Source organism: Drosophila santomea, chromosome 2L (assembly GCF_016746245.2).
Source record: "Drosophila santomea strain STO CAGO 1482 chromosome 2L, Prin_Dsan_1.1, whole genome shotgun sequence".
Lineage (NCBI taxonomy): Eukaryota > Metazoa > Arthropoda > Insecta > Diptera > Drosophilidae > Drosophila > Drosophila santomea.
The window spans coordinates 6529742-6551589 of NC_053016.2; the positions used below are offsets into that span (position 1 = coordinate 6529742).

A 21848-nucleotide genomic window follows, 5' to 3' on the forward strand; every position below is an offset into this window, starting at 1 on the left:
GCAGCGCTTTTTTTGTTAAAAAATTATTTTTTTTTGTAATTTTTGAACCAATTTTTTTTTATAAACACTATTTCAGCTTCGGAAATTTAGTATATCCCCTTTTTTATTTCATGGCTATCAATAATAAAATACCAAAATGAAAGATTTTGTTCCTAGAAAGCTTCAAATCTGATTTCAAATCTTAAAAAAAGTTTATCATTTCGACCCTGGAGCTCAGTGCTGCAAAACGCCATCTCCTACATCAATTCCAGATCCGGTAATTAGTGCGAAAGCTTAATTATACGTTAAAAGCTAACGGTTTGGTTCAACCTTGGCAATCCGGTTTGACTTGAAGCAACTGAGCTCTAATTTTGCATTACGCTGGACCGCAAAGCGCAGTAAGAATAATTTAGCCTACGCCCTAGCTACTTTGCCTTTCTAATCTGTGTTACGAAGTCTCAGTGATTTACTGTCTCTTATCTGGAATGTACAATCCGAGGTGCAAAGACCTTGACCGGGACTATTTCCCCAGCTATCACACGACCAGGTTTCAGGATCAGCCGGAACCGAATTTGGCCATATTGGAGCACTTTGTGCGGGTGACCAAGCAGCGTAAGAACTAGCATTCCCCACGTCAGAGCACCATTTAAATTTTAAGTCAAATTTCAGATGAAAGGGATCTGACCGAGAAGCAGGGCATCACTGTGGACCACATGCGCTATGGAGGAGGTCGTCAGTTGGTGGATATGTTCTACAGCGATAGGACCTCCAACCATGCACCGCTGTTCGTCTTCGTGCACGGTGGCTACTGGCAGGAGATGGACATAAGCACGTCCTGCTCGATTGTGGGCCCCCTAGTGCGGCGTGGATACCGTGTGGTCGTCATGGACTACAACCTGTGCCCGGAGGTCACCCTCGAGCGGCTGATGTCCCAGTTCACCGACTTCCTCAACTGGATCTTTGACTACGCCGAAATGACCAACGTGCAGGAGATGACCTTCGCCGGACACTCGGCAGGTGCCCACTTGCTGGCCCAGATACTAATTCGCCCTAATGTGATTTCACCCCAGAGGAGCAAGATGGTGTGGTCTTTGGTCTTCCTGTGCGGCGTCTACGATCTGAGGGAGCTCTGGAACCTGGAATCGGTTAATCCCAAAAATATTTTGGGGCTCAACGAGCGGAATGTGGAGTCCGTGTCACCGATGTTGTGGGAATACACCGATGTATCCGTTTGGAACTCCACCAAGATCTATGTGGTGGCCGCAGAGCATGACAGTATCACCTTCATCGAGCAGAGTCGCCACTTTTCTAAGGTGCTGAGAAAGAAGGGCTACAAAGCGAGCTTCACGCTCTTCAAAAACTACGACCACTTCGACATCATCGAAGAGACGGCCATCGATGAATCGGATGTATGCCGTTTCCTGCGCAACATTCAAATTGAATAAACCGAGCGCAGTTTTGCTTTCTGTCATCATTTCTCATCGTTCCGTTTATTTTCTACGACTAACTTAGACTAGTAGTATTCCGTATATACACTACCGTAGTTTTGTGGCTTGTACCCAAAGGTAGGGGACTTTACAATAAATAAGCGTGGTGGAACTGGTAACAAAGCAACCACAAAAATGTACGGGCGATAGTCATCTTTGAACATCTTTATGTACATTTAAAGATTTACGAGAAATTTAAAAACTGGATGAAATTTGCAATAGTCGCTCGAATTTGAAATAAAATCTGCATGAAAAAACAAATATAAAATTTTATGATTTTTATGATTGATGTTGAGAAATAACTATTCGTCCCACCGCATTTTTGTTAGTAAGAAGAGTAGAACAATTCAGAAACAAACTGAACATATTGAATAAATAACTTAACTAGGGCTGCGGGTACAACCGTTTCTATGACTCCTCATCTGAAATGATAATCTGGTCGGCAATGACAGGCTTAGCACTCGGTATGGGATGGGGTTTTCTGTGCGGATCCTGCCCATGGACGAAATTGGCGTTCAGACTAGAGACGGACATAATCTTAAGCCTGCCGTTGGGCGTGGCTTCGTCATTCTTTTTGCCAGTCTCGTCTCTCGTTATATCTATCACATCCTCCTCGGCGAGCGGTAAGGCATCTCTCTTTGGTGATGTTACTGCTTCCACTTCGGAGTCGGTATCGCTCACATCACCGTTCGCTTGGAAGTTATTAACAAATTCCTCAACATCGTCGTCCTCCGTGTCAGATTCCTCCTCCGAGTCATCTCCGTCGTCGTCAATATTAAAGATCCGTCCATTAATCGGGCGCCTTTTTCCTATCACCTTTCCACGAGCTGCCGGACTCTTCTTTAAAGAGGCGAGAGCGGCCGCTTTAGCTGCTGCCTGAGCACTTGTGCAGGGCTCGTCGTCGTCTTGCGCCAAAGCAGCCAGCTTGGCGGCCTCCTCGTCCGCTTTAACCTGCTTCAACTTTTTCTCCTTCAGTCGCGCCTCCTGACGTTCCTCCGCATTGAGATCCTGCTCTAGGGCATACCTGGAATATTGAATTTAAGTATTAGATTGGAACAGTATTTTGAATCCAGAGCACTGCCGCTGTTGTGGACGCTTGCGATAAGAATTTACAGAAAAATGCAAATACAATAAAAATATTTTTCAAGTCGAAACCCTATTAAACAGCGCAGTTCTGAAATCCTTGATTTGTGCTCACTTTTCCAAGACATCACTTATTTTGGTTTGCTTTTTGTTGTTTTCCTTCAGCTTGGCTAGCAGCTCAGGATCACTGGAGGCTGGATCTTTTCCGTTTGCTGTGAAATGTGTGACGGTTTCGTAAAGATCATTTTTTCGGCGCGATTGTAGCATTCGACCGACTTTGTTAAAGGCATCGTAGGCTGCAAAATAATAGGTGTGTTTAATATTAATAATTAATATTAAATGTTGAAGTCCACGACATACCGATTCTCTTCATCTCGAACTTGGCTAGTCCAAGTTCCTTTTCCTTGTTGCACTGTTCCAAAATTTGAAGCACATCGTGGTAGTCGGGAAACTCATGCAACTTGTTGACAAAAGCCGAGAGCTTGCGATTGAAGTGTGGATAGTCCGTATCCTTGAATTGGATGGGCTTCTTAAGCTGACGACGGACACTCTTGCTCTCACCGGTTAGATCACAGATTTTCTCATAGATTTGGCAGGCGCGCTTTTTGAAGCGCTCCACCTGAAGATAGCTGGAGTCCTCGTCGTTCAAGTCCACTTCAGCATCGTCCAACATCTTGATTCGCTTAGTAATAGCATGCAGCGTGCGGTTCAAGTGCCGTATGCGCTCTTCCCTCCGCTTATCTTCGCGAGAAACGGGCTCGCAATGCACTACTGTAACCTCCTCTACATCATCGTCCTGCTCTTTCCCCACCATCCTAGTCTGTTCCGGCGCCTTGAACATCTCCGGCTGCTTGGGTGTAAATGATCTAGGAAGTGGGAACTGCATAGCTGACGGCGTTGCCCGTATTGTGGGAAACATGTTGGCCACCATCCGCGCTGCAAGCTCATCAACCACGTACTTTAGGTGTATGTAGACCAGGTTCGACTCGTTTCTGATACTGGACATGGCCACTGTGACCAGCTTGCGAAAGCCACATGACATCACGAAGCTTTCAGGCACACTGTAGTAATACTGGGTTAACTTTCCCCTTACCAGATTATCCATGAAATCCGATTTGTCCACCTCGCGGCACAGCCTCAAAAGTGCCGCGTACTCAGTTGTAAAAGGGGCATTCGCTGCTGGTGATGCCTCAATTGCATTCATAATGGGAGTGTAAGATTCCTTCCTTCTTTTCTCTGGCGGGGTCTCTGGTATTGCATCTAAATCCACTATTTCTGTGATAACAGGAACTGATTTGTTTGGGGGAGCAATCACCACTGCAGGTCTTTTCATTGATCTGGGTTTTTTATCTGTTGGAATCGGATTGATCGATGATTTGTTCACGCCTCCTTGGTCTCCGACCTCCTTGGCCTCCGTCTCCGGCTTATCCGTCGGCGGCGTAGTGGGCGGTGATTCGACTAAGACAATTGTTGGCGCCGAGGACGACTGCAATGGCACGCGATGCTTTTGCTGTTGTTCGAGATGCCTTCGCCATTCCTCATCGGATTTCTTGAGCACAGTAATGGGCTGGATGCGCTTGACGCTTGCAGTTGGAGTCCTGATCACTGGAGAAATGCTCGCTCCGGGCAAGGAATTCAATTTAAAGGCTGCCGCTTTGGCAAGCTGTTGTTGCTGAAGTCCAGCCGATGGTCCAGCGGGCGGTGGAGTTGTTGTGGGCGTTAGTTGTGGGGTAATGCTAGTGGTGGGCGGCAAGTTTAACAACAGCGGCTCATTTAAGGCCGCGGCACAGTGCGGTGGAGTGGCCAGAAGGCGCTGTGGAGGAGTGGCACTCGCTGTGAATCCCTGGACATGCGTGGAAGTCATCGGCGACGCAGATGTCTTATGCTGTGAGCTTCTAAAGGGCAAAGTACGGGCTGCAGTCATTGTCGCGGCTGTGGGACTGACAGCTCTAGCCACCTGTGGCTTTATTGGGTAGCAGACTTTGCTGTTTGTAGGCACAGGCGTAATCTTGGCTACCGTCATGGGCCTCACTATTGGTGAACGGTGTGCGAACGGAGGAGTTTCCATGGCCGCGTTTGGCATTGTCTGCTTTTGTACTATGTGAGCGGGTGGTGGCGTCTGCTGCGGAGTTATCTGTTTTGGCAAAATTTTTTGACCCGTAGGCGGAGTCTGCAACATGGGAAGTCTCTGAATTGTCATCGATTTGTGTGTTATTTGATTGACAACTGGAAGCGACGGCTGCTGCGGTGGAATCTGTGTGCCCATCACAGAGTTTAGCAGTTGTATAGCCAATTGTGTCTTTGGTGATTGCTGTTGGGCCACAAGCAAGGGATTTTGCGGGAGCGGTTGTTGCCGCGGCAGACCCACCGATGTTTTTGGAAGCTGCGGTTGGGCCAAAGGATTCTTAAGTAGGTGCTGTATTGGCCCCATGTTTTTCTTCTGTGCCACCTGTTGCTGTTGAAGTCCTACATTTGTTTTCTGCTGTGACTGGGGCTGTCCAATAGGTAACTTTTGTTGTTGCCCTGGGGCGGCTCGTTGCTGTTGTAGCTTTTCAGGTGTTGCCTGATGCCCTGTGGCGGCTTTTGGTGTTTTTTGCTGCTGTTGAAATTGCGCCACTGGTGTCTTCTGCTGTTGGCTCACTGAAGTTTTCTGTTGCTGTGTTGAAGTATTATGTTGCTGCTGAAGTTGCCCCACTGGAGTCCTTGGTTGCTGCTGGAGTTGCCCCACTGAAGTCTTCTGTAGCAGTTGAGGTTGCTGCTGGACTTGCCCCGGTAAAGTCTTCGGTTGCTGTTGAGGCTGCTGCTGGAGTTGCGAAGACTTCGGTTGCTGTTGAGGTTGCCGCTGGAGTTTCCCCACTAAAGCCTTCTGTTGCTGATAAAGTTGCACCGGTGAAGTCTTCGGTTGCTGCTGGAGTTGACCCGCTAAAATCTTCTGCTGGCTCACTAAATTTTTCTGTTGCAGTTGTGGTTGCTGTTGTAGCTGTACCAGTGAATTATTTTGCTGTTGTTGGTTTTGCCCCACTGAAGTCTTTTGTAGCTGTTGAGGTTGCTGCTGGATTTGCCCAACTGATATCTTCTCTGGCTGCTGGCTCACTGAAGTTTTCTGTTGCAGTTGTGGTGGCTGTTGTAGTTGCACAAGTGAATTCTTCTGCTGTTGCTTCTGTTGTTGGTTTTGCCCCACTGAAGTCTTTTGTAGCTGTTGAGGTTGCTGCTGGATTTGCCCCACTGATGTCTTCTGTGGCTGCTGGCTCACTGAAGTTTTCTGTTGCAGTTGTGGTTGCTGTTGTATCTGCACAAGTGAATTCTTCTGCTGTTGTTGACTTTGCCCCACTGATGTCTTCTGTTGCTGTTGGCTCACTGAAGTTTTCTGTTGCTGTGGGGGTGGCTGTTGCTGTTTTAGTTGCACCAATGGATTCTTCAGAGGCTGTGGTGGTTTCTGCTGTGGTTGTAGTTGCTCCAAAGGAACCTTTTCCTGTGGTGATTGCCCGACGATCTTTTTGTGTTGCTGCTGCTGCTTTTGAAGCTGCCCCAGCAACATTTTATTTTGCTCTTGTTGCAGTTGACCCAGGATCTTCTTTTGTTGCTCCTGTTGTAGTTGCCCCAGGAAAGTATTCTGTTGTTGTAGTTGCCCCAGGAACACCTTCTGCTGCGGCTGTCCCACGAAAACCTTTGGTATTTGCTGAATCTGTACTCCAGTCGCCGTATTCTGTTTAGCAGGCTGTTGTAGGGATCCCACTGGTGGTTTTTGCTGCGTTATCAGTGGGGCTCCTAGTGGTTTTTGCTGCGTAGACAATTGCCTACCCAGTGGTTTCGGTTGCTGCGCAGCCAATTGGCCAGCCAGTGGTTTCGGTTGTTGCGTAGCCAATTGGACACCAAGTGGCTGCTGCAGCCGAATACCCACCGGTCTAAGTGGCTGCTGCTGTTGCACCTGTATCTGCTGCAATTGACCCAGAGTAGCTATATGTTGCTGTTGTCCTGCAACTAATTTCTGATGGACTTGGAGTGATAGCGCCTTCTGTGGCTGCTGCGGCCCCATTTGACCCACTGCAGTTTTGGGCTTCGTAACACCCAGTATTATGGCCTTCGGTTGCTGTGCCTGCGACTGTTGCTGAGGCTGACCTATCCCAAAAACGGGTTGAATCTTTGCAGGCATTGCTTTCGACGCAGGGATGATTTTTGAACCGGGTGCGAGCCGTATCTGGTTACACGGCGTCACCCTCACCTGGTGGCTGGGCACGGTGGTTATCACGGCATTTGGACTGGGCGCCTTATTGCTCACCGACCAGGCCACTTTCTGGCCGGTGCCAATCTTGATCTGCTTCGGGGTCACATTGTTGTTGAAGATTGTGGTGTTGTTGTTGCTCTCTGCCAGGGAAATGGTAAGGTTTCCGTTTGTGGTGAGGACGTTCTTCTGGTGCTTGGTGACGGTGATGCCACTGGGGATGTGCATGGATCGGAGTGGATCCACTATGACCGGAGTGTCCCTCGCAGGTCCTGTTCCTACAGCTGGCACTTCAATCGGAGATGCCAGGGAGGCCTTTGGTATGTTCAGAAGCTTGGCAGGCAAACTTTGCCTACCGGATGGCGTTAGTAGTCCCAATGGATCCTCGAGTCGTCGTCGTTTGGCTGGCGACTGCAAATATAATTTGAGACTTAAAAACAATTCATATTTAATAGATAGGAAGAGCACAGAGAACACAGTGCCACTGCATGGGCTTTGAAGTGTGTTTTATAATTAGCAACATTTATTTAAATTCAAAACTGCAGGCGACCTGTTGGCTCTCTGGTGCATTTTAAATTTGAATGAAAATATAAACAAACGAAAGCCGTCAGTGTGTGGGTGTGCGCTCGTCGGTGTGCGCGAGAGCTTTGGAGAGTTACGAGCGCGCGCTGTGGAGAGTTGATTTGATTAGCGGCCGTATCGGCAGAAACAACTTTCCGAACTTGACCAGGCGAATTGCGTCTTAACCAAATTCTCTCCAGAAGCGGAGACTCACCGCACCCTCACTCGCTCTTTCACGCCTAACGTAATCGTAATTGAAGTCCGATATTCGCCACTGCAATTGCAAGATTCGCCAGGTCTCCAATCGCACAGTCTGGCAGCACTGCCCCACTTTGCAACTGTGTGAGTGGGGGCTTTGCATGTTCATGTCTGCTCGCTCTCAATAAAAAAGCAGCGCGAAAAAAAATTAATTCCACACTATGTGTAACACGCACACACACTCATGCAGCGAGCCTATTTAAATCCAACTGTACTTTTTCACACACACAAACACAGACGAGTCTTCTGGGAAATCGGGAAATTACCTCTTCATCAGACTCCGAGCTCAAATCAACACATATCACAGACGCAGACATTATTCGCCCCGAAATGGCAATGGTCCGCACTGAATTTATTTACTTTACTCGCCCCGCGATTCACTGGCTTTTCTTCGCATTTGGACTCGCCACCGTTGTTGCCAGCTAGTTTTTCACGCATATGTGCACGACGCGTCCGTGTTCGATCCGAGTTCTCGGCACTGGCACTGAATACTATATATATGTGGGAATTCTCCCACATATTTATTACGCTCGCCTACTGAATGCACTACGTGAGTGTTTGTATTCATTCCTCACAATTGTCAAATTGGAGAGTTCTAGAGCTGCCAAAACATCGCAGGCTGAACCAATAGTATCGGTCGCTAGGTGTCAGCCGGTGACAGCGATTGCCTTACGACTATCGCCACCTGATATCGTTTAACCCTATAACGCCCAAACTCAACGAGTACATTACAAATATTAATATATGTTAGCTTAACTTAGATATTAAGTTATCTCATTAAGTTACGTTAATCCCTCCAAAACCAAAATTGTTGGACTCTGTTGATTTTTTTATGTATGTGGAATTTCCTATTAAAATATTAGTTTGAGGGAAGTGTATTGTTAACTGCCCAAAAATAAAGATTTTTCCATCGCTTGACTCTAAATGTTAATGTTAACTACTTTACCAAGACCTTAGTAAGACCGTTCAGCACCAACTGACTCGACGGTGTATTTTGACGTATCACCAACGGCCACACTGAGTGACACGTCGACGTCGTCTATTCGTTCGCATCGTTCATTCGGTTTTTGAAATTTGAGGCGTTCGCTGTGCCGTGAAAAGTGAGACCTTCTACTGTTCGTGTAGAAAGTGCAATAACCAAGCCACCCACTCAGTTCCCAGGCTAGCTACACAAATCCGGCAAAATGGGAAGTAAGTAACCGTCATCGTCAGACATCTTCCCCAAAATCGGGGAGTGCAGCGGTTTTTGTGTGAAGTGCCGCCCTTGCAGTGCCGCTCGCACCCCCGTCGCTCATTGCTTACGTATACAAAAAAGATTCGGCGTGCGGCGCCGTTCGTTGTGTCCGAAAATCGCAATTAATTGAAAATACCCTGAAACGCAACTAATTCGGCTGCCTTAATTCACTATTTGCAGTCAAGTTCCTGGAAGTTATCAAACCGTTCTGCAGTATACTGCCGGAAATCGCAAAACCGGAGCGTAAGGTGTGTATTAAACCGTAATTAGATGTAATCACAGCCCAGATTATTGTCCCAATTTGTGCTGTACCATGTAAAGATCTAATTTTCCCAACAATTAGCGGCTTTTCTCAGCTTTTACGTGTGTTTTACCGAGCTAATCTCGCTTTGCTCTCTGCCAGTGTTGCCAGCGCACGCGTTTTGTGGTTGCTTTCACTTGTCAAAAAATTGAACATCGCCACGCAAACAGTTTGCTCTTCATTTTGTAGCAGGCAAACGGCAGCAAAACCACCCTGATATGAAACAAATAGAGGCTTTTATGTGATGAAATAGCAAAATACACTTTTAAACACTTAGTTTCTTTCGGTTGTGCCTTTTGTGTTCAATAATTTCGTCATAATATTTACGTCCAACCTTGATTTAATGATTTATTTAATTGTACACCACTTGAAGTGCATGTATTTTAAAGTTTTTATATGATTCCTGGGCGTTTTCATTCATAAATCTCAATATTTCCACCTCATTGCTGCTACTACTTTTCTTATCACCTGGCTACTTGTTGCCATACTCCCATTTTACACACACACACAAACGCACACTACTCGCTCGCCCACTGACAAACAAACGCTACGTGGAAATGGAAATGTCAAACTTCGGCTCGCACGAAGTGCTCATCCGAAGCACTGTCGACGTCAGCTTCGTTTGTTTTTGTTGCTACCAGGTGACAAGCGATGACGACTACGGCAAAATGAAGTTTACCTGATTTTGTTTAAACAATTCACACACGTACACACATGGGAAAGCGGCCATGTAGGTCAACATAGCGGTAGTCTTATTTGAGCAGCTTAGTTTCAAGGGTAAACGGCACTTGAGCTTAAATCGTTTCTTTAAAAATAATAATAATAATAATAATAAATAATAATAATGTAGTCTTCTGTGTTTAAAGCATCCCTCCTTACATTGTTTAAAACATAAATACCCATTTTATCCGTTATTCCGCAATATGACTCATTCGCAATTGCTGGCTCTTTTCATTTTCAGATCCAATTCAGGGAGAAAGTGCTATGGACTGCGATCACGCTGTTCATTTTCCTGGTTTGTTGCCAGATCCCGCTTTTCGGTATCATGAGCTCAGACTCGGCGGATCCCTTCTACTGGATCCGTGTGATCCTGGCCTCCAACCGTGGTACGCTCATGGAGCTGGGTATCTCCCCCATCGTGACCTCTGGCCTGATCATGCAGCTGCTGGCCGGAGCAAAGATCATTGAGGTCGGTGATACGCCCAAGGATCGTGCTCTGTTTAACGGCGCTCAGAAGCTCTTCGGCATGGTGATCACCATTGGTCAGGCCATCGTCTATGTGATGACTGGCATGTACGGTGATCCGTCGGAAATTGGAGCCGGTGTCTGCCTGCTGATCATCATCCAGCTGTTCGCCGCTGGTCTGATTGTGCTGCTGCTGGACGAGCTCCTCCAGAAGGGCTATGGACTGGGATCGGGTATTTCCCTTTTCATTGCCACCAACATTTGCGAGACAATCGTGTGGAAGGCGTTCAGCCCCACCACCGTGACGACGGGACGCGGTACCGAGTTCGAGGGCGCTGTGATTGCCCTGTTCCACCTGATGGCCACCAGGAACGATAAGGTGCGCGCTCTGCGTGAGGCCTTCTATCGCCAGAACCTGCCCAACCTGATGAACCTGCTGGCCACCGTGCTGGTGTTCGCCGTGGTCATATACTTCCAAGGCTTCCGCGTGGACCTACCCATCAAGAGCGCCCGTTACCGCGGCCAGTACAGCAGCTACCCCATCAAGCTGTTCTACACCTCCAACATTCCCATCATCCTGCAGTCTGCGCTCGTGTCCAACTTGTACGTCATCTCCCAGATGCTGGCTGTCAAGTTCCAGGGCAACTTCTTCATTAACCTTCTGGGTGTGTGGGCTGATGTTGGAGGCGGCGGCCCGGCTCGCTCCTATCCCATCGGAGGTCTGTGCTACTATCTCTCGCCCCCGGAGAGCGTGGGCCACATCCTGACCGACCCCATTCACGCGTTGCTCTACATTGTCTTCATGTTGGGCTCCTGCGCCTTCTTCTCCAAGACCTGGATCGATGTGTCCGGCAGCTCAGCCAAGGATGTAAGTACTATAGTAGTTAACCTCAATCAGCATAAACTTACCGATCCTTTTTGACTTCTCTCCTTGCAGGTTGCCAAGCAGCTTAAGGAGCAGCACATGGTGATGCGTGGCCATCGCGAGAACTCGATGATCCACGAGCTCAACCGCTACATCCCAACGGCGGCTGCTTTCGGTGGTCTCTGCATCGGAGCTCTGTCTGTGATGGCCGACTTCCTGGGAGCCATCGGCTCTGGTACGGGTATCCTGTTGGCGGTGACCATCATCTACCAATACTTTGAGATTTTCGTTAAGGAGCAGTCCGAGATGGGCGGCATGGGCACGCTGCTGTTCTAAGCAGTCTAGAAGATCACCTGCGATCCAATCAACAACAACTAATACTTCATCATACTTCCCACACGCTCGCTCCCATTAAAACAAACTTAATTAACCGCTTTGTTTTTTTCGTACTCTGTCAAACACCCACAGTAAGCGTAAATTGTAAGGCCTTTGGCTGCTAATTTCATCTTCCCAACCAATAGAAGCGTACATAAAAGCGGATGAGAGAACCTTTATTTTGAATAGTTTTTAGTTGTATTCAAATGTGAGACTACATTGCTTGAGTTCAATATTTCTGCGAATTGATTGAATTTCAATGCAATAACTTGTTTTAATATTAAATCAATTGAATTATACTTTAAATACAACATGATATGGAGACATTGAAATTATTAAAGTGAAGATGTACATCAAACGAACACATGCATACAAATTGTCATAATAAAACGTAAATTAGATAACTTTTTTAAACGAATTCGTTGATTTTCATTGGTTTCGGGTCTTGGGAAAAAAGAGAAATATGTTATTCTTACATTTAATACGAACTCTTACACAAATATTTAAGCTCGGCTTTCAAAATGGCGCCTAAAATTCAAAAGCTAAATTTTCAATTACTTGGCCCATTGCCTAGCTAGTGTGGCCAAAGCAAAACGATTCAAAGGATTTATCCTGGTTAATGGTCTGGTCATGCTGAAGCAAAACAATCGATAAACGATAGATACGCCTACCCACTTCGATGACAGTCTTGTTATTGTAATTGTGAAGCAAAATCGTAAATATTAGCAAATGAACCACTTCTACGCCCCTCGAACGTGTTGAGTTGCGAGGCAGACAAGCACCGCAGCGCATTCAAGCCCCCCCGGTTCCAGTCCGCCGTCCAGGAGCTGCGAGGCCACACAAAAACGCGTGCGAACTCGAGGAGAAGCGATCGGTGCCATGTCAGCTCAACTGGCCAGAAACTGGCCGTACATCTGGCAGCAGCTGAACGCCCTGCTGCACAACACCTCGCCGGTGATCACCCTCATCTGCGTGGTTACCACGTTCGGCTACCTGCTCTCCTTCTCGGAGACGGCCATCCTGCTGCTCAGTGTCACGCCCGGATACATCCTGCCAAACGGCAAGTTCTGGATATGGACCGCATTCACGTTCTGCTTCATCGAGCTGCACTGGTGGGAGGTGGCCGTCGACGTGGTCACCGTGGGCCTATGCGGCAAGATGCTGGAGCCCCTCTGGGGTCAGCTGGAGATGTTCAAGTTCTTCGCCCTGAGCAACTTTGGTGTCTCGCTGCTGACCACCGTCTACTACCTGTTCTACTACATGGTCACCAAAAACCCAACCATTCTCTTCGAGGTGCACATCCACGGCCTGGCCGGATACGTGGCCGGCATCTGCGTTGCCGTGCGCCAGATAATGCCCGATCACCTGATCTTCAAGACGCGCTACGGACGTCTGACCAATAGGTGAGCTAGTTGCTTGATATGTTGTCATTTCAAATTTACGCTGTAGGAAATTACTCGATTATTTCCAAATATGTCTTTAAATCGATCGTCAGTTTTCTTGGGGTGCCCCCTATGAATCTAGATTGAAATGGATACAAACTCAATAAATTGAGTTGAATTTGGTAGTTCATCGACCTTTTAGGTTTGGGTCAAAGTTTAATAAATCATTGGATCACTGACGCAAAAGTAAATAAATACTGACGTTACTTGCTTGAAGTACTTTCTAAATAATAACAAACACACCATTGTAAAGATTACATATTGTATTTCTTCAACTAAATCCCGAAACATAACTGGCAATTAAGTAAACAAATGTACTCTTTACTACACAGGAACGTTCCCCTCACTGTCCTCATCATGGCCATCATCTTGTGGGCCATCGGCCTACTAGATGGCACTTATCCGGCTATGTTTGCCTCCGGATCGCTGGTTTCATGGATCTATCTTCGCTTTTACCAGCACCATACCAATGGGCGTGGCGACAGCTCGGAGAGCTTCACGTTCGTCAGCTTCTTCCCAAACGTATCGCAGCCGTTTATCAGCGTATTGGTTAATCCCATTTACAACTGCTGTTTGCGGGCGGGCGTGGTCAAGACGCCCACGCCGCTGCGGACGATATCTACGGCCAGCCTGACGTCGGTATCGGTGCAAATGCCGGGAGTGGATCCGCATGACATTGAAAGAAGGCGGTAAGTAAGATACTCGTAGCATTGGGTAAATGCTATGATTAATTAGTCGTATTTTGGGACTTAACTTGATTGTCTTGATATCAATTCCAGTACGCTTATCTAAAGAGCCACTAACCATTTAATCAGAACAGGCTAATCATTGTTCATTAGATAAGAATACTAGCATTAACATGAATAATTATTCTGGTTTTATTAATACATTATGAATTCCGATTCTTGATTTCAGACAAATTGCCCTAAAGGCGCTAAGTGAGCGGCTCAAGGCCACGGACTCCAGCCGCCATGCCCAGCTGCCCAAGTCGTTCCCGCAGCAGCAGCAGCTGCAGCATCATCACCAGCATGCGCCGCACCAGCAGCAAAAGCATCACAGTCACGGTGGGGGGCACAGCCATGGAGCGGGTCATAGTCATAGTCATGGGGCGGGACATAGTCATGGTCCCGGTCCCGCTCAAATGCCGCAGCCCGACTTCCTAAAGCCCACCGGCAGCTCTAGCCAGCTGCCCATCACAACGTCGCGGGCGGAGCCGCGCATGATCAGCACCATGAGCCAGATACCAATACCAATGCCGGCGCCACCACCCAAGGAAGGGAATATTCCGGGTCAAGGTGCTGAATTCACAACCGGAGGCGATGCGACACTTATCAACTTGGACGATGTACCAACTACGTCTTCGATGGCCTAGACAGTGATTTTATGCAAACATTAATGAATTTTTGATATTTAAACGAATGATCTAATGATTTACGCCCATGTTTTGTATGATTCTGCATCAAGTATGTACGTACCCCATCAGTGTTCCCATTTTGTAATTACCATTCGTGTGTTTCGTCGTAGTGTCCTGTAGACTTACGCTTGCTTGCTGCGCACACCGCCGGCCATGCTACTAGGATCAGTGAAGTGAAGTAATATGAGATCAGCATAAACAAATACCTTCCAGGCAATATGAGAATACTAGAGCCTTTACATAGATGCATACTTTCAGTTGTAGTCCTTACATGTAATTGAAAATGATGCTTTATTTAGTTAATAACTGTAAATATATTTAAAACTCCAAAAACATTGTTGTTTTTCACTCGATAAGATTATGACTGCTAATAACTTTCTTATTACTAACAATTGTAGCTGGGTTGGTCATATGAAGAAACCCATCACTGCCTATTACTCATTTTTAAAAAAGTTTTTAATTGCAGAAGAGCTTGTGTTATTTTACTATCCTTTTTTAAGCAAACATTTCCTAATTAATTTCTTAGCGAAGAGATTGAATTCATTATTTCTGTCGATTTACCGAACAAAGCTAAAAGGAGTAAAACTATATATACAGTGTAAATATTTTAATTATAATACATTAACACATTTCTACAAATTGATTAATTAATTCATCACTGTTGTAATTTTAACAAAAAATGGTTAATTAAATTTCACATCTTACGAAATAGATTGAAATGATTCGTGTTGCAAAAATAAAGTTGTAATATATATATTTTATTTCGTGTATTTCATTATATTTAGTCGTTAATATTTTTTGAATTTAACTGCATATGGTGCTAAGCACTTAGTATTTTTTCAGTGCTTCAGCTTAGTGCAAGTGCCCACAACGGTCACACTGGCGGCCAGCTGGCTCCGCCTGTAATCGATATCGATTCTCCGCCCAGTTCTTGGGGCCAAAAAAAAATACACGGCGGTTGCGTTCGGATTGTGCATTTTCCGTTTGCCTATGTATCCAACGGTCGCACGGGCTGCGAATTAAACCACGTCGGGACTAGCACGATGCCATAGAATCCACGGGGGACAAGGCACAGTCACTGCAAGAACAATTCGCACGGAGTGGAGTGGAGCCAGAGTCGCACAGGGTGTTCCTTGCCAAAATGGGTCGCAACAACTTCAGTTCGCAGCACCAGCAGACTCATGTGAGGCGCCACCGCAATGGTTAGTTGGTAAAAAACTCACTCGAAAACGCAAACTGATAATGTTAAAGCAATAGTTGGAGCTAAGAGCTGTGATAAGAAAAAAACGGAAAGCCCACAATCACACACACACACTGCAGTGGGTGTATGTAAACAACTTATTTGCTATCGCTGTTTCGTTCCGTTTTTTGGGGCTTGTGTGTGTGTGGGGAGTGTTTTTGTTGCTGCAGGTTTTTCTGTTTTTTATGCGCACGCACACATGCAGACAAGTGTTTTGCTTCGTGGCAAAAACAACAATAAAGATCGCTATAGCGAACGCGGAATACCCTCTAATCACGGCTGCTAAGTTGTGTGGAATATAACCCATTCAAAATGTTTCTATATGTTTTTATTACATATATATTTATAATGATTATTCTTTTAATAGTAATATTACAAATTAGCATTTAAAACCTGTTGGAGCTATAAAGTTACCTTTCAAAAAATTGGGGAACTGTTGTAAAGTTTTTGACCCAATTTTCAAGCATTAATAGGTCTCAAATAACCACTATAACCACGCCTGATAATGCAGATCTTTAATATTACTTTTTAACATTCTGCAATAATTTATTATACATATGTACGCCACTGCTGTCAACGTAATGAGTATTGAAACCGAATAAACCGGCCGAGCACCGACTGTGTTTTGCCATGTTTTCGTCAGTTCTTGGCTCGCCTTAATGCCATAACCTTTCCAACAAATCCCAACAGCCCACTCAACTAGTTTGTAACCCGTTTATCAGGAACTGAACTACATATGTGAACTATATGAACTATGGATATGTGTCGCCCTTAAGTGTTTCCTTGTGGCTGGCGTCTCTTGGACTGTGGCACCTCTTACTTTCACTAAAACTAAAGCCCGTGTTCAGGGCCATTTGGTTTCGAATTCGGCTTCGGTTTCTGATATTTCGCTTTGCATTTGCAACACGCTGCTTGGCAAATTAGCCCAGCAGCGAAAATCCGATTGGAATTGCTGCAGCTCCAGTAGCCGTATCGCTAACAAAGCCGTGTAATCAAGAAAGCCAGTTGATACCCCCGACTAGTTGATACCCTCCCTAAAATGTTACATATTAATCGAATGTGTTTGTTAACCGGAATTGGGAATACCCGCCAGTTGATGATTATTCGTACTCAACTTTAATTACAACAAGGTTGAGCTCATTACGATCACTTAACAGATGAACAAGTATTTACATATGTATAAATACGAAGCAGTATTTCTAAATATAAATACTGTTTTAACATGTTATGTATAAGGACTAGATTAAGATATCTAGATCAAGAATATTTAATGGTATATGTATAATGAGGCACCTCATACCAAAGGGACTATGATTGATTGGGCCATTGTTCAGCATGATTGCGACCCGCCCTTCAGGTTTTACAGGGTATAGCCAAACAACTGGCATGGCCATGTTAAAACGCGGCTGCAAATACGTTAAGAGACACACGTTCGCACACATTCGCGCCCAAATACCAGATACCAATATAACCTGCACACGAGCTACTGCCATTCAGATATTCAGGCGTTCCCACAGACACAGCCAGTTGGAGGCGAAGGCGATGGCGATGACGATGACGATGGCGATGGCGGTGGTGGTGGCGGAGTGACGGCTCCACTCCGAGCAAGAAAAACCACTGAGGGCGATCGCTTGGCGCTCAGTTGCGCTTTGGTTACCACGTATAACGGACCGCAACAAAGCCCGGACAACACGACCACTGTCTTTTTATCGCGTTCGCCAAATAATCAGTCAGCCAGTCAGCCAGCGGAGAGAAAAGTAAATACACACCTTCCGGAGAGCCTGTTCCATTAGCTGAATCAACAAACAGATAGCAGCAATTAATATACGGTTTCAGAGTGATCTTTAAAGATATCATCTTGTTTTTAACCGTGTTTCGTATTACAAATGCTCCAATTGTTGCACTAACTTGGTGCAGAAATACCACGTATTATGTGGGATTCCCTGTGATATTATCTTATCTGTATTGCTTTTAATTTACTACTTTTCAATAAGTTTGATGGTCAATTTGATAATATCTGTTAATCATATTCACGTTGATCATGCGTACCAGTAACTTATATGTTGTCTCTTGGTTCTTGCAGCTGGCGGTGCAACAGAAAAATCACCAAACACAGCCAAACCATCGCCAACAATGACGGACTACCTGTCGCTGCACTCGCGACTCGCCCAGGTGGGCCAGGAGCACCTGCTCAAGTTCTGGCCGGAGCTCTCAAATGACGAACGCATCGATCTGGTGCGTGACATCGAGGAGCTGAATCTGGACGAGATCAAGCTGTACTTCGACCGCGCCACGGTCTCAATGAACGAGAATGGCATCAAGCTGGACGATCGCCTGCAGCCGCTGCCCGATGGCAAACTGATCTCCATTGCCAGGGCGCCGCTGGAGAAGTTGGCCGCCTACCGGGATGAGGGTCTCCTCCAGATCAGCAACGGACATGTCGCTGTGTTGCTAATGGCAGGCGGACAAGGTAAGCTACAGTTCCTCTACCGTAAAGGGAGCTAACCGAAAACAGAATATCCATATCATTGGGGAATTAGTACACCTGTGTTTAGTTGGCAGCGTATTTAAGTCAATAGTGTTATTATTTGACACACTTGAAGTGGGACAGACCTGTGTGGGTCCAGTTGGTAATTTTAAATGACATATATATAGGGTGTTTTTTTTAGAGGTATAGAACTTTAAATTGCAATAAAACAACGATGGATTATTCGATTGACATGAATTTTATTGACATGAAAGATAATCTTGTGGCATTACATTTTAAATATGATTTCTGGCATATGACCGCCACGGCTGGCTCGGATGTAGTCCAATCTGGACGTCCAATTTGCAATGACTTTTTCCAATATTTGGCCGTATATCGGCAATAACACGGCGAATGTTGTCTTCCAAATGTTTAGCGTTTGTGGCTTATCCGCATAGACCAATGACTTTACATAGCCCACAAAAGTAGTCTAGCGGTGTTAATCACAAGATCTTGGAGCTTATGAACAATCTCGTTTGGCCATTCGACGAATTACGCTTGCTTGATGATCGTTTTTCAATTCTTGCACGGTTGATTTTAAGCAGCATGACGAATTGCAACAAACTGAATAAATCACTTGACTGTTAATCGTCCATCTTGAACAGTAATGCATTAAATTATATCTAAAAAAAAGTTATAATAAATATATACTAATAATATAATCATTGATAGCGAAAACGATAAGGTTATTCGGAAATGAAGCATTTTTGTTTTGAAATTTAACGATATTTGTTATTAGAACAAAATTTAAGTTTTAAGGCATTTTAATGATATAAAAGCGAGTATGTAGTCGGTATCTGTTATCTGAATCTGTTATGAAAGATGCCTCCTGTGATACCAAACAAGTTGAGATATTTTTATCTTGTCCCAATCGGCCACCCACCGAAAATTGCGCCTTTGCGAGCAGTAAACATAGTGTAAACTGAAGCAAAACACCAACTTGAGCATTGGCAGAGTGTGTGTGCTTTATAAAAGCTAATTAACTTTATATAAAAGTGCTCCATCGCGCTCACAAATACACGCAATCTCAATCAGCTGCCCACTCATGCAGCTGCATTGGAATTGTAATTGCAATTGTAATTCCGTTTGCAAGACAAAAAGCGTATAAAACTTAAAACACGCCAGGCCAGAAACAATTTGAAGCCATTCTTAAAGCCAGTCTTGCCTTTCTCATTTTCATTGTGGCTGGGGCCAGTGCTCTTTCGATTGGAAACATTGAAATGTGGGCGGCATTTGACATTTCCTTACCAGTTTCTCGAGCAAACGCTGGAGTCCAATCACGTAATTGCCTTTTGGGAAGCCAAGAAAAACGGAGTTGTTTGCAGTTGGGGCAGGGCAATGGGACCGGAATAATCAGGTATAGCATTATTTCTTGCACGTTCAAACACAAGAAGAGCCATAAATGGTGGACCTAGATAACGATTGAAGTTCTGAGAATTTCTGGTCGGGAGTGGATGTTCCGTTTGCCGTACCGATAAGCCATAGATTAAATGTAGTCGATCATTTTAAAACCGGTAGTGGAACTGACCTTAAACAAGTCGCTTATATACATATATATATGTTAAAAAGGCGCAGACAAAAGACAACGGAAAGAGCGCAACGATGGTCGAAAAATAAACTTGTTTTTAAGGTCAGCCGGGTGAGATATAAAAATGCTGCAGTTCTTGTTGTTAAAGGGTGATTAATACATTCAGGAATTGCCATATGGGGGCACTTTATTGGAAGCCTTAGTAATGTATAAACTTTCCACATCACTTATGTACCCAACTAAAGTAGCCGTGTTCTTTTGCAGGCACACGACTTGGTTTCGATCATCCCAAGGGAATGTACGATGTGGGACTGCAGTCCCGGAAGACCCTGTTTCGCATTCAGGCCGAGCGAATCCTGAAGCTGGAGGAGCTCGCCCAAGAGGCGACTGGCAAACGTGGCCACATCACTTGGTACATAATGACGTCGGAGCACACGGTGCAACCCACATACGACTACTTTGTGGCCAACAACTTCTTCGGCCTGAAGGCGGAGAATGTGCTGCTGTTCGAGCAGGGATCACTGCCGTGCTTTGAATACGATGGACGCATCATTCTGGACGAGAAGCATCGGGTGGCGCGCGCACCGGACGGCAACGGGGGTATCTATCGGGCTATGAAACGCCAAGGAATACTGGACGACATGCAGAAGCGGGGTGTATTATATCTGCACGCCCACAGCGTGGACAATATCCTGATCAAGGTGGCCGATCCCGTCTTCATTGGCTACTGCGTGCAGGAGAAGGCTGACTGCGCCGCTAAGGTCGTGGAGAAGGCGGCTCCCAACGAGGCTGTGGGCGTGGTGGCCATTGTCGATGGCAAATATCAGGTGGTGGAGTACAGCGAAATCTCTGCCAAAACTGCCGAGATGCGCAATTCGGACGGCAGGCTGACCTTCAGTGCTGGAAACATATGCAATCACTTCTTCAGCTCGAACTTCCTGCAGAAGATTGGCAGCACATTCGAGCAGGAGCTGAAGCTGCACGTGGCCAAGAAGAAGATTCCCTTCGTGGACAACGCCGGCAAGCGGCTTACACCGGACAAGCCGAACGGTATTAAGATAGAGAAGTTCGTTTTCGACGTCTTCGAGTTCGCCCAGAAGTTCGTGGCCATGGAAGTGCCACGCGACGAAGAGTTCAGCGCCCTGAAGAACTCCGATACAGCTGGCAAGGATTGCCCCAGCACTGCCCGATCGGACCTCCATCGCCTGCACAAGAAGTATATCGAAGGCGCCGGTGGCATTGTGCATGGCGAAGTCTGCGAAATCTCGCCGTTCGTCACCTACGCCGGTGAGAATCTCGCCTCGCACGTTGAGGGCAAGTCGTTCACCAGTCCCTTCTACTTAAGGGACAGCCGCGATCCCTTGCACGGACACCTTTAAACGGGGAGCAGTATCGACGCATAGACTGATGGACGGATGGTAGTCGTTTCGGTTATTTGTACATTTTTCGTATACCGTTTCTGAACGTTATGATTCCCAAGTTATAATTAGTGCACGGAAATTCCATAGATTTCAGTACTTAAAGGAGACTTGTAAAAATTTGTTACCTATTGTGTCCGTTGTTTTTTTCGTTTTGGAAATAATTGTGCAATCGTAATGTGAATATATACAATATATAGAACATGTAATGATATGGATATTTTAATATGTTGTAAAATACAAAAATTATTAGTACGGCCAAGCGACTTGATTTTCACTTCTTTGCGAATCAACATATATATATAGCAGATAAACAGTAGACCAATCCCATGTGTGAGCAGGTGTCGTTTCCTATTGACAAGGTTGTTAAATAGATATCAGGAAAATGTCTTATTGGAACAAATAGTACCCAATGCACTACACAGTTTTATTGGTTTTATTTACCTGCAGATGGACTAGGCACATAATAGCAATTGCTGAGCAAACAAGCCTCATTTTCTTGGTAACTCGAGTAGGCAGTTCTAAAGGAACAAGTTACTCAAACCATTTGGGTTTCATTTGGTTAGAAGTTCGTTTGCTTAAGAGTAATCCCCGCTTAGCCCATAAAAAGAATTTGAATTTCGTAGCCGGGGCTAAGAATACATTAAATATGTGTATATGATTGTGTTACATTCTGGTTTTTATAAATGAGCTACATTTTACTCCGCCAATACTTGAAGGCTTATAACC

The 21848-nt window shown here is 45.6% G+C and overlaps 5 protein-coding genes across 10 annotated transcripts; 4 read left to right on the forward strand and 1 right to left on the reverse strand.

Annotated features, from left to right (window-relative positions):
* Window positions 1–59: 59 nt before the first annotated feature.
* LOC120444004 (kynurenine formamidase) lies at window positions 60–1453 on the forward strand. 2 transcript variants are annotated; one of them, XM_039623484.2, is made up of 3 exons: window positions 60–377; window positions 436–591; window positions 649–1453. In XM_039623484.2, exons 2-3 carry the CDS (start codon window positions 465–467, stop codon window positions 1422–1424), a joined length of 903 nt encoding a protein of 300 aa, XP_039479418.1. In that variant the 5' UTR covers window positions 60–377; window positions 436–464; the 3' UTR covers window positions 1425–1453. The 2 variants fall into 2 exon arrangements, with proteins under 2 accessions (XP_039479418.1, XP_039479417.1); XM_039623483.2 differs by having other exon boundaries at window positions 442–591.
* LOC120444003 (daxx-like protein) lies at window positions 1436–8178 on the reverse strand. 2 transcript variants are annotated; one of them, XM_039623482.2, is made up of 5 exons: window positions 7857–8178; window positions 5369–7182; window positions 2910–5329; window positions 2665–2845; window positions 1436–2490 (listed from the first exon to the last, which is right to left on the reverse strand). In XM_039623482.2, exons 1-5 carry the CDS (start codon window positions 7905–7907, stop codon window positions 1875–1877), a joined length of 5082 nt encoding a protein of 1693 aa, XP_039479416.1. In that variant the 5' UTR covers window positions 7908–8178; the 3' UTR covers window positions 1436–1874. The 2 variants fall into 2 exon arrangements, with proteins under 2 accessions (XP_039479416.1, XP_039479414.1); XM_039623480.2 differs by having other exon boundaries at window positions 2910–7182.
* A 427-nt stretch (window positions 8179–8605) lies between these two features.
* On the forward strand, window positions 8606–11968 carry LOC120455773 (protein transport protein Sec61 subunit alpha). Its single transcript, XM_039642232.2, has 4 exons — window positions 8606–8781; window positions 9005–9072; window positions 10087–11178; window positions 11248–11968. The coding sequence occupies exons 1-4, from the start codon at window positions 8775–8777 to the stop codon at window positions 11509–11511; spliced, it is 1431 nt and encodes a 476-aa protein (XP_039498166.1). The 5' UTR covers window positions 8606–8774; the 3' UTR covers window positions 11512–11968.
* Window positions 11969–12200: 232 nt separating this feature from the next.
* On the forward strand, window positions 12201–14739 carry LOC120458153 (transmembrane protein 115). 3 transcript variants are annotated; one of them, XR_005617162.1, is made up of 4 exons: window positions 12201–12953; window positions 13325–13681; window positions 13908–14459; window positions 14517–14739. XR_005617162.1 is itself a non-coding variant. In XM_039645703.1 (3 exons), exons 1-3 carry the CDS (start codon window positions 12430–12432, stop codon window positions 14362–14364), a joined length of 1338 nt encoding a protein of 445 aa, XP_039501637.1. In that variant the 5' UTR covers window positions 12201–12429; the 3' UTR covers window positions 14365–14739. The 3 variants fall into 3 exon arrangements, 1 of the variants encoding a protein (XP_039501637.1); XR_005617161.2 differs by having other exon boundaries at window positions 12202–12953; window positions 13908–14455; XM_039645703.1 differs by having other exon boundaries at window positions 13908–14739.
* A 566-nt stretch (window positions 14740–15305) lies between these two features.
* On the forward strand, window positions 15306–21381 carry LOC120456241 (UDP-N-acetylhexosamine pyrophosphorylase). 2 transcript variants are annotated; one of them, XM_039642951.1, is made up of 3 exons: window positions 15306–15608; window positions 17730–18116; window positions 19966–21381. In XM_039642951.1, exons 1-3 carry the CDS (start codon window positions 15548–15550, stop codon window positions 21078–21080), a joined length of 1563 nt encoding a protein of 520 aa, XP_039498885.1. In that variant the 5' UTR covers window positions 15306–15547; the 3' UTR covers window positions 21081–21381. The 2 variants fall into 2 exon arrangements, with proteins under 2 accessions (XP_039498885.1, XP_039498895.1); XM_039642961.2 differs by lacking the exon at window positions 15306–15608 and adding an exon at window positions 17138–17403.
* Window positions 21382–21848: the final 467 nt, after the last annotated feature.